The 12,891-nt window shown below is 31.3% G+C and overlaps 1 protein-coding gene across 1 annotated transcript in view; it reads left to right on the top strand.

The window, feature by feature from the left end:
* Window positions 1–12,891, top strand: part of LOC145260524 (DNA repair protein XRCC3-like) — a 313,200-nt gene that overhangs the window by 181,579 nt on the left and 118,730 nt on the right. The window contains exon 2 of the mRNA XM_080118716.1: window positions 10,439–10,576. Within this exon, the coding sequence (XP_079974842.1) occupies window positions 10,439–10,576 (138 nt within the window). The remainder of the gene's footprint in view (window positions 1–10,438; window positions 10,577–12,891) is intronic.

Genomic DNA, 12,891 nt, shown 5'->3' with positions numbered 1-12,891 from the left:
TAAATAAAAAACATTCGAATGAATTTCATCAATTACATATTCTATCAAACCGAATATTTTTAAATTAAGAGACACAATAATTCATCCTTTATTATTATTGGGTAATAAATGGAGATTATACATTTATACAACAAAATACTGCTTTTGTTATAAATGCAAAATTCAAAATGGTATTTAGGTTATATAATGGCATAAAACATTACCCAAAGTAAGATATCAAAGTTCAAAATATGAAATGTTATAACTATAAATAATTCAATAAAACTTTTTTAAATTTGTGTTTATCTTAAGTAGAACAGCTATTGGAATGAATGCGGTATTGTAGTGACGGAAATATTTCTTGTTAACAGTATGATAGACAATTTTAAGTATTTGAGACCAAATATGATCAACGACACCCATATTTCCCACATTTTTGAATGGCCTTGTGCCTAATTTGTTCATTATGTATTTTTATATTTTGTACAAATAAATATTTCTAAGTTCCAAATATTTCTTTCCTCCGCATGACGCAGTGTTAGATGCAAGGTCGATTTTTAATGAGGAAAAATCTTGCTCCCATTAAAAAGGAACACTCAATAAAATTGCCTCAATGTAGAAGGCTTTCTCGTTCACTGATTGTGAGGGGGGGGTAATGAAGTGTAGTATTAGAACAGGTACTACACTTTACTTCTCGTCAAAAGACCAGAAATTGTCATCAATAATTTCTTATATAGTGATTTTTAGAGTAATATTTTATATATGTTTCTTTTTTGTTAGAATATTCTCATCTGCTGATTATTTCACGTTTTCTCTGCATTCTTGAGGAACTCTAACATGTTTTCTTATCTTTCTTCACATTGCAACGCTCCAGTGAGCCATAACAAACTAGTTGGCTGACCCCCCCCCCTTCCTTCCTCCCATTCCACAGCCCTTTCCTGCTCTTCACCACGCCCCTGGCATGATCCTACATGACCTTCTCATTGGAAAGGTCATGTCATCTGGAGAGTCGATGAAAAACTAACTTTCATCTATCAGATCTTATGGAATTCTGACAGCTTGGAGTAGCTGTTTTCCTGGATTTGCCAAAAAATAAAAGATAAAATAAATCTAGAAAATATTCGAGCATTTAGATAAATCGGTAAGCTATGCTTATACTTTATATATATATACATATATAATGAGAGTGTTGATCCAAAAGGATAAAGCATTTTCTGTAGAAAATCCTTAGTGTGAGAATTCAATGTGAATCAGAATATGTATACATGAAAGAATACAACACAATTGGGTTACGTTTGTGTTGTATTCTTTCTTTTAATCTGTGTGTGTGCTTTTCTACACAAATGCACTTGTGTTCAACCCATGAAATATTTGGGCATTATTAGGCTTGAATATAAACAAAATGCAATCAACATGTAGAATACCCGTCTCAGAACAGATATAAGGAATAAATATAGTATTAGTTTTAAATTTGAATGCTTTCTTTTTCTTTCTTTGGAAAGTATGGTTCATTTTCAGTGTTTTCGCTCCCTCTAAACCATAAAGCTTACAATAAAAATAAATAAATACTATGCTCACGTTACTCACCCTGTTGTCTAGAATATATATTCCATAATTCATAATGATAAATGCAATAGTTTTTGATTTTACTAAGCACATATATATTATTGACGTTCACGTATATTAATATAGCTCAAAATTTGATGTCAATCAATTCGTTTCTCAATTAAATTTTTATTTTATTTTTGTATCTAACTTATTTTAAAAGCTTTTTAGGTGTGGGGAGCAAGTTTGCGTGGGTGTACTCCCTCTAAATTATTAAGTTTACAAAAAAAAGGATAATATGTCCATGTTACTCACTGTGTTGCTAAGAATATATATTTCAAAATTCATAACGATTGTATTTATTTATTGCGGACTATTATTCTCATCTTTATTAGTTGTTGTTTCACAACGTTTCGGCCAACTATTCCTCTGGCCTTCATCAGGTGGTAACCGCGACGGATAGGAACTGCGAATCTCCTTACTGCATTCTCAGCAATCGCTGCCATCCATAGCTGTTGTCGTCTCACCACGTTTTGGCCAGAGGAATAGTTGGCCGAAACGTTGTGAAACAACTACTAATAAAGATGAGAATAATAGTCCGCAATAAATAAATATAAATAATACTCATCTCAATAATGAATTCCAATTAAAATAATATATATCATAACGATTGGTTCATTAGTTTAGGAATTTATCTTGTACAACAATATGCAAATACATAACTTTATATTAGATACGTGCAAAATAAATATCCAATCTCCAAAATGTATAAGCATTTTGACTCCTCCTTTCAGTTAAAAATTCACCAAAATTCAGGAAATCAACTAATTTTAATGAAATTTTCAGTATATATTAACAATCACAGAATATATGAACCATTATATTTTTTTAATCTTTATGAAAATGTATTATTTTGTGTAAACAACTAATGTTTTACGTACTAGAAAACACATGAATTTATTTTCTTCTTTTTTTTATGAAAATAAATTACTGTAAATATTAAAATGTTTTAAAATTTTTCCTCTAAATATTGCCAAAAAAAACAAACCCTTCAAGTCCATGTTAATGAAATCAATATAACTCCAAGAAAAAGTAATTTCTCAAACGATATTATTATTATTATTATTATTATTATTGAATTAAACGTTGTTTATTCAATATTTTCACCCAAAAAAATAATTGCAACAAATATTTCATGTGATTTCAATAATAACAATTCTTGTGGGAATTTCAAATGTAATATTATATTTTCCTTGTATCCATGAACGTGTAAACCTCAGCATAAGAATTTATTTTATTTATTTATCTATTTTTTATTTATTTATTTTTTTTTTTTGCAATCTTGAAAATAAAGATAAAATGAAAAATATTGAGATCCGGGATCATTAAGAAAAAATTAATTAAAAAAAAAATGGTATTACTTTTAATAACCATTAATTTAGGCAAATACTGATGGACAACATTATAAAAAAAAAATTTTTTAAATGACAGGATTTGCATCCCACCTGCAGTATATTCTATTTAATTATTAATAAATAATTGTTCTAGCTTATTTTTCAATGAATAAGTTGTCAGTGTAATCAGTGATTTTAATCAACTTTTTTCACACTTAAAATGCACTTTTACTTTTATTTAAAAAAGATTACTTTATTGTTACAACACGTTTAAGAATAAGTCGAGTCATCATGTAAAAACTAAATAAATATTCAAATACATTTAAGAATATATCTAGTCATGTAAAAAGTAAATAAATATTCTAATTAAATAAGCACTTCCTTTTTATTACAACAAAATAGGATTACCTAAATTAATAAATATTTTTTATAATCTTCAAAAATAAAGAAATTAAAGTAGAATAATGTTTCAATTCCTCTATAAATTTAAAAATAAAATAGACTTTTTAACATTTTGGGTTTCCATAGAACTTATGTATGACGCTTTGTTTGTTGTTTTGATTGTAAAAAGCCAGATCTGTTACAAAATTCTCGCTTTTTGGCGGTAATTAAGCAATACTTTTGTAAAAAAAAAAAAATGGGGTTCTTTATTATTCAATATATTAAGACTTTCCTTTACTAATTCTTTGAAATAGTCTTAGAAAACTAGTATTTGCTTCCATGGGATTTTTTTACAATGAATTTATTTAACTTTCAAATTGAACTGAATTTTTGCATTTTCAAAGCTGCCATAAAAGCATTTTTCATTATAACATTTTTTTTTTTTAACTTGTAAAAATATATATTTTCCTTTTAGACTTTAATCTTTCAAACACAACAAAAAAAGTAATCTGAAACTTACAAAAGAATTATAAGTCCGCTTTCAAAACCATGGGTCCTATCGATTTCTATCATCAAATTCCACGTACCTACTTATATATATGCAGCACCTAAATGTTAAAATTCACTTAATAGAATTACATCAGGAAAATAAAATAGATATAACAAATAGGAAAAACGGATACAGTAAAATGGTGTTGTTTTGAAAGATTTGGAGTTGTTTGTGCAGCTCAGGTCTCCCGTTATCCCTTCCAAAGGGAATATTCGAGTTAGAACTACTCTCTCCGATTGTTTTCCTATAAGAGTCCTTGTAAGAGCGTCAAAGCAACTAATATATCAAGATTTTATATTTTGATCTTTTGGTTCTTGTCTAGAATGACTCCTTATATTAAAAAAGAAAGAAAAATCTGTATGATGCACATACTCGTGATGAAACAGAAATATCATATTTTAAAAATTATGCAAATTGATCATTATATAAAAAAAAAAATCATTTTAAAGCGATTATTGAGTATCAGAACATAAACCTTGCAAGTTTATATTATGTTAAATTACCTCCCTTTGTTTTGTATTTTTAGAATGTTTTCAAAATGGCGAGCAAGCTCTTCTGTTATTCATAAAATTTGATTTTCTTATTTAAAAATAAAACTATTTGATCAATTTATGTGAGATTTTGTGTATATTTTCTTTCATCAGAGTTGCACACATCATACAGATTTTTGTTTTTTAATATAGGATACTGCACAAAGACTCTTTTTTTATCAAAAGACTTATAAATAACGGAAGGTGTTTTGAATTTACATGAATGATATTAGACGATTTTGGTAGCAATGGTAGTGGAAAAGGAAATGAGATTAACAGAAAAAGGACAAATAAATGGAAATTTCAGATGAAAAGTGACTCAACCAAAATTGGGGGAGTTGTAATATTGTATTGACTCTCATCATTTCTTCATTTATCTTCCCTTTACAGATCAAACATGACTAACGAATGATAGGACAGATTATACCCGGCAATTTCTTTGCCCTGGTCCATTTTTTAACCGTAAAATTATGGTATCATGAGATGCAAACTTCTGCAAATTCATTAATAAATGAATATTAAGCTCTTAGAGAATAATTGAGCACTCTATTGTTTGTTTCAAAAGAATCTCTCTCTCTCTCTCTCTCTCTATATATATATATATATATATATATATATATATAATGTGTGTGTGTGTGTGTGTGTGTGTGTGTGTTTTGTTTACAGAAAGTTTAGATAATTCATGAGAACTGTCGGTTTCAAACTTGGTAATTAAGGACAATATCAAGCTCTCTTCAGCTAATACTCATCACACTCTTATTTTCGGAGTTTTCCTTATAACAGAGTACTCTGCTGGAATCCTTTTTCCAAAAATAAAATATAACTAATTGTATATATATATATATATATATATATATATATATATATATATATATATATATATATATATATATATATATATAAAATCATAAAATGAAATACCATGGAGACAGGATGTGTGAAAAAAGAGACAAAAGAAAAACACAGGATTTTTTTCCCTAGCACATTCATTCATTCAATCAAAGAAACCCAGCCAAGCTTTCTTTTGTGATAACTTATTTCCTTGTTTAATTTCTTTTTCCTTTTGTCCCTTTTTCACACACAAACACTCCGGTGGCTTTAAGGTAGAATGCTAACCTATGGACTCAAGGGTAATAAAGTTTAGCCCGCTTTAGGGAATTAAGAAAAGGTGTTCAACTTTAGCGCAAATGCAATATTCTGACTTCCTGTCGTTGAATACTCTCTGAGTATTTACTGTTTATGCCTGCTAACTTTGCATTTATAGGCACTTAATTTCCCTCAATTCTTGACTTAATTGCCTATGGCCTTAAGGTAGAATTCTAGCCTATGAAATCAAGGGTGACTTTCTGACTGGGTTTAGATCTCCTGATCAGTAGTAATTAGTGTCTATTTGGTGTGTATGAGGTGACAATGTTCAATGATGATTAAGCATATGTCGATTTTAGTTTGATGCAGTTTCTCAATTGGATACATCCCCTTGAATCTATTGTGATCAAATCCTGCACTTCTATAGGTGAGAAAGGTATGAACCTGCAATTTTAATCTCCACTCATCTCTCGGTAAAATAGAAACTTTTGTTCAATTAATTATTTAAATAAGTATTTTTCTTTAGCATTGAATAACCTAATAAGGGTTTATATGTCGTAATCGTAAAATACACATAGCCCCACCCCAACACACCCTGCAAATGTAGACACCACTAACAAGGTTGACAGCCTTTTTTTTTTCTTTTTTTTTTTTTTCTTTTTTTTTAAGACATTTTTTTTATTACTTTTTTTTTTTTTTACATTCCTTCGTGAAAGGCTGTGCCTGTCTTGTGGAGCAAAAGCTGGTAATGATGGTGATGGGGAGGGAGTCTAGTATACAAACTGGCTAGTGAGAAATAAATAAAAGTTTATCTACCTTATCTTTTTACTTATCAAATATGATGGTCGTATGGAACCAATCTCGACTTTATCTCATCATTTTTTAGATATGTAAAAAATAAAAAAGCACAACAAAGAATTAAAAAAAAAAAATCAAAACAAAAATGTTTCTTTTCATTGACCCAGTTTTATATTACACTTTGAAATACTCATCAACGTTTGGCTGAGAGATTATCATAGTGTGTGACTCCTTCTCTTGATTGACAATTGTTCTTGTCTGCTGGGTTGTATCTTTTGAAATAGTGTCTGAACAATGAGAAGTTATAATCAAAATGATTGTGTAATCCACAAACTGCACTCATTGGACGTTCTCATACTCACCGAGGATCTGGTTTCGGCATTCAATCTGACAAGGCAGACAGTATCTCCTCTCTTAGCAAGCCGTTATCAATCAACTGCGGCGTGGTCCCTTTTGTACAATGATAATGCCTTTGGTTATTGCCAAGAACCACACAAACATTTAACATTAATTGGGTATAAAAGTTATGTTTTAGCAAAGGAAGAAAAGGAAGATATATAGGTGGCATGCATGCAGATTAAAATGGAGATAAACGAGACATTGAAATAATAGCAGGGTCACCAATTAGCAAGTGCTAATTAAAACATAAACAGTTTTGTAAATGCAAAATTGAGAAAAATGAAATTTTTTTACAAAACCTTTTTATATGACAATTTTATAAGCATATAAAAGTGCAAATGCGTGTTTGGTAAAGAAAGTTGAGTAAATAGTCACTAGTCAAAGGGTTCATAGTGTAAATATGTTAGTAATATACGTGAGTATTTGGCAGCATAGCATTGTGTATGCATGTGTGTTGGTTTATCTTGTTCACACGAGTATATAGCTATAGCATTTAATTTCTATTTGTCTGGTTTTCTCTAGTGTGTAAGAATGTCTACACGAGATGGAAAAAGTGGATATGTGAGTCATTGAGTCCTTTTTACCTTGCTTCGCCAGCCCAAGGCTCAGGAGGGGAAGGTTTTATATTCTTAGAGTTCTGTTTGATGCAGCCAACAGTATAGGGAAATGTGTACAGAATAAGAGACTTCGTTGGTTTGGTCACACATAGAACAGTTGAGGTAATAAGATCAGTTGTCCAATAAAGGCCAAAGAAAATGTGGGAAGGGGTGATAAGGATGTATTTGAGAGAAAGCGGGATAGACAGTCATCTTTTGTCAAACATCCCACACCTGGATTGATTAGTATTGTTGAAGCCTTGTACTATTAACTAATTCTCCTAAAAATAAAAATAAGGTTCTATTCCTTTTAAATAATACATGTAAGCAACCTGAAAATCTAAGGGGTACAAAGAAATTAAAAAGAAAAAAAATTATATATTATAGATTTTAGATTGGGAGATGAATTTCACTTGAAAATTTAATCTAAAATGATTACTCACTTCTGGGCCATAGAGCAGAAATGTTCACCCACTTTTGGATGGGATAGCGTTTTTAAGGTCATGTAATGAATTTTTTTTTTTTTCCTTTAAATACTTGCTAACAATTTTATAAGCGGGTTCCAAGCTTCCTGCTGCCGACTCTATCATCATCACGATTTAATGTCTGTTTTAAATGTTGGCATGCATTGGATGGCTTTTAGATATAAACTTCCAAATTAATCTATCTCTGTCCAGGTCTTTATTTATCCCTATTTCTCTCAAGTTTTTCTTGGACTGCTATCGTAACTGAACCTTCTAATTTAACTTTTCTACTTTTCTATACCTAATGACCAAAGAACCTTCATCCATTCTTTCAACACAACCAAGCCATCAAAGTTTCTTTTTCTGCACACTCTCCAGATTCAATCTTCCTCTGAGGTCATGAGAACTAAGTCTGTCTTTAAGAGTCATTTCACACCCATGGTATCATTCTCATGTGCTCAATCCTCGCTGGCCACGTTTTACATTTCGTACCTACCTACTGCTAAGTAATATGTAACAAAGTAAGCATTTAATTATCAATCATTATAATTAGTATTTATTTTGTATTTCTCTAATTTCAGAGAATAGCTTCTTTTCCTTAAATCTTTATCTTTGATTAAGACTATAAATTAATTGCACCCGGTATTTAATAGTCTGCATGACTAAATACAAATGTTTTTTTCATCTATCCTAACTATATTAACATCACAACAGGTTGTGCTTATGTACTTCTATGATACAACATAAACTTTGGAAATACCGTATATATAGTAGATTAAGAATATTTACAAACATCATTTTGTCTTCTTAATTTGCATATTTATTGGTCCCCTGACAAAAGGAGGGTAGACCTGTAAACTCACCCTTGTTCGTTCGTCTGTTCATTTGTCCACATTTTTCTCAATAACTACGACTTGGAATTTTTTGAAATTTTGCACAAACATTAAACATGATATGAGTAAAAAAGTAGCAAAACAGATTTTCCGGGAAAACTCTGGTTGCCCAGGGGTGCTTTCCGGGTTAAAATGGCTAAAATTGACACTTTTGTGCTTATTAAAAAAAAAAAAATTGATGCCTTGGATTTTTATAAAACTTTCTGAAAAGTTGTAACTAACTGATTTCTATATAGTTTTGTTTGTCTATACTTCACGATAACTCTTGGGTGTGCGCCAGGGACTCTTTTAGGGCTAATAAAAGCACTCCATTTTTTAGACTATTTTACCGTATTTGACCAAAATTTTCTGTGTATGGCTATTTAGCAGTTTTGCATGGTGCTGAACTCAAATTTAAATATGTTAAGGCCTTGGGGACTTTTGGGACTAAAGGGAGGGGTCAAATGATGGACTTAGTCATTTCTTTTTTTGCATGGTGCAGAACTCAAATTTACATATGTTAAAGCTTAAAACTGCACCGTTTGTTCATTTTCACCAGGATTTGACATCCCCTGGAGATCTTTAGGGCTAAATGGGGGTGGGAGGGGGCAAATGTTGAACTTGGTCATTTTTTTTTATGCCTCGTTCACTGTGCACTCGCGTGGGACCATGCATGCTTCACTTGTTTTATAAACAGTTTCTAATAAATTGATATTCTGTCATATGCAGCTGTAATTTTACATTTTCATATCTTATATGTGCAATATTTTCGTTGATAGAAAACATCTGATGTCGCTGGGAAGCTGAAAACAGACACTCAACTTTGATCTTAACCAAAAAGCCAAGAAACCATAAAAAACTGTTTTTTTTCTTATGACCCGCCATTTTTAAACAAATCAGAATAGAAAAAAAAATGGTTTAATTTATTATTGTAATGTTTTAATTTTAATTCTTGCGGCAACTCAGCTGTTTTCCTCAAATTCTGTGTTTAATAGAGAAGTAGTCAACCACTTCAACAAAAATAACCTCCTCAGTGACATGCAATATGATTTCCGTTCTGCTAGATCTACAACAGATGTGCTAAATGTCATATCTCATAGGGTTAGCGAATCTCTCGACGATTGTCTCATTGATATTGAATGCCAATAAATACATAGATTAACCTTTATCCTTGATAGGTGGTGACTCCTTTGTAAAAAAAAAAAGAAAAAAAGTAGCGTAGTATCAGTTCTGTTGTCATAAGATTGTCCTCATAGGAATTACCTCCATTTTGAAAGGAAGGAGTAATTTAATATCTGCCTTGTGGTCATGAGACCATCTTCTCAGGGACTACCTTCTCTTTTTTGTGGGGAGGTGGGATGATACCATCCTTCCATGATTATCATGTCCGTTTGTTGTCATGTTATAATCCTCCCAGGCATTAACACTTGGGACAGGGAGAACTATCGTGATCCCATCCTCTTAACTCAGTCATTGTCTTAAAAAATTATTTATAGTTTTATAAGTAAACTGGAATTTACGTAAGTATTAACCAGAAGGGACTTTTCCTTAGTATAACACCGGTAAGAATTGGTGAGACTTTTACAAAACCGAAACAAAAATCAAAAAGAAACTGTTTTAGTAAAAAAAATAACCAAGATATTTATTAAATGCATTTTATTTTATTGTTTTATTTTTTAACGTTTTTCAAATCTTACTTGTTTTGATTTTTTGTTGCATTGTTGTTGTTCCATATAAAAATAGAAGCTAACATTTTCTGTTTGTTGTGATTTCATCATCATTTTCTTTTTCTTTCTCTCTCTACTGTAATCATTTCTTTTTTTCTTTTCTTTTTTAAATTCTAGCCAAAATCAACACATTATCTGGTGTGCTTAGCTTATCAGGTCCCGATCTTGCTAGAGCAACAGATCTATCATCCCGCGATGTACAACTTCTCCAGAAATCTGTGGCTGACTGTGTTCCGAGACTGCCTGCTGTTACAGGTAAAAAAAAAAAAATTCCCTTCGCCCTTTTACTTGCTCCCCACCATCACCTTTATTATTTTATTTATTTATTGGCATTCACATACATTTTTGGCTCCAGATTGGTTTTCTGGAAAAGTGCATTTCTGGCATCCTTTCTGAGCTCCATGTATTTTCACCAGTGGATGGGTAGTTTCCTATGTGACTTACAGAATCAAAGTGACTCAACATATATTCTTTTTTCTTTTTTTTTTTTCGTTTTGAAAGCATATGTGTGTGACATTGTGCAAAATAGCAACAGTAGTGATTTTGTTTTTATGTATCGACTCTTGGTTGGACAAAAGCTCAACTTACGTTTCTGAATTTTTGAGATGAGGATTGATTCATATTATTTGGACTACTGAATTTCAAACAAAGCCCTTTCTCTAATTCATGGAGTAGCATGTTCTCATGGATTGAATAAAAGGTTCTATTCGAAATTCTGTGCAAATTCCCGAGTTAGACCAAAAGATTCCGGAGTTCAAGATATATTCGAAGAAGGTCCGAGATGACATTGACCAATGAAAGTTGGAGGTGATATCCAAATGTTATGCAAATAACACTGAAAATGAGAATTAGTCCAAAGAATCCAAATAATATGAAAAGTTCAAGTCATCAGGTTTATTTTTTTACCAATCACAGTGCAATAAATATTCAGTGTCAATATCTGTTTCTCTTTTATAACCTGGCACAAAACATCTTGTATTCATGTTTACTCACTGACCAACGAATATGCCGTGTTCCCACCAGATTATAAGACATCAAAGTATTTCTTGAAAATGAATTTCTTAAGCTACTTAAGAAACACAATGCTAAAATCTAAATTTCTCTGTGTATTGTTTTTGATCTAGTGTTCGGAATTTTCTTGCCTTCCCATGAGGGTAGAGTTAGACACAATTTAGGTTTTTAAATAAAGGGATACTTTGAATTGGGCCAAAAATTAAAATCACCTCAGTCCAGAAGGACCTCTTTACTGAGTGAAAATAAAACAGATGGAGTGCACTATCAAAACAGATACTGCACTTTGAAATATTTATTTACAGCAATATAAAATAAAATTAACAACAAATTAGGCATAAGGCCATTGAAAAATAAAAAAAATGAATGTTGCTGGTCATCCTTGATTACAAATAATAAAAACTGTCTATTCTGTTTTTAACTAGAATCATCTCAGTCACCACAATACCACATTTACACTAGGAGTCGTCCTACTTAAGATATTTCCAAATGATTTATTCATATTTGGATTATTCAGATTACTGTTTTCATCTTGAGTGTTATTTGTACAACGTTTTGGTCAGTGTAACCTCTGAGCTTCTTCAGGTGTATTTTGTCGAACTTGGGAATCTTTCCGTCGAACTTGGGGAATCTTGCAATTGTATTTTAAGTGTCACCCACACAAAGGATTGACCTTTCAACATCCAAAAGAGTGTAACTTAGAATAGAATTTTAACAAGTATTTTATCCACTGCGCCACGAGTTGTTGCAACTTACTTAGAACTTCTACCAAGTTCTGACTGACAGAATGAGAGCATACTACCCCTGTGGATTAAATAAAGAGTTCAACAGAAAGATTTTCAAGTTAGACAGAAAGATTCCCAAGTTTGACAAGATATACTGGAAGAAGGTCAGAGGTTACATTGATTGAAAAATTGTGCAAATAACACTCGAGTTGAGAACAGTAGTTTGTATAATCACAATAAACAAATTATGGCATGTCTTTTTTTTTTTTTTTTTTTTTTAAGAATTGTCTGATCTATTCCCTGCTTCTTTTGTTCCAGCTCGTTTGACTTGTTGGTCAAGTGGTTGGTCTCCATCAATTTGCTGTTTTGATATCTCATTGTAATACAACTTCTCATTACTAGTAACTTCTTTTCAAGAACCGCAGGCTTGTGAAACTTTCTTCTTACTGTTTTCCCTCTACCTAAATCCGTGATCTTTTCAAGACTAAGGCCAATAGGCATTTTTTGTTTTTGCACTAATCATCTTTTGTTTTCGTTAGCTTCTAACATCAAGTGGCTTCACACCTTGTCTGAAGCAGTTTCCATAAAGAAAGAAAACAATTGGAACAAATATAAGAGGCTACTATTTGCAACCGTGTCTAACTGGGACTGAAAGGAGTTGAGTAGTTAGATGTTTGTTCACATTGCATTTAAACTTCTGCAAATTAGTACAATGAGGGAAGCAGAAAACAAAGAGAATTTCGAAGTCTGAAAATCTGAGGGAAGAAACTATGAGAGTGGACCCTGTTAAAGAGTGATAAACTAGTGGCAACAATACTCCATGTCTGAGTGAAT

The sequence above is a fragment of the Euprymna scolopes genome, chromosome 36, assembly GCF_053919585.1.
Source record: "Euprymna scolopes isolate OS-2025 chromosome 36, ASM5391958v1, whole genome shotgun sequence".
Lineage (NCBI taxonomy): Eukaryota > Metazoa > Mollusca > Cephalopoda > Sepiida > Sepiolidae > Euprymna > Euprymna scolopes.
Note: the sequence above shows the minus strand (reverse complement) of the source record. Positions and strands in the feature narration are given on the sequence as shown.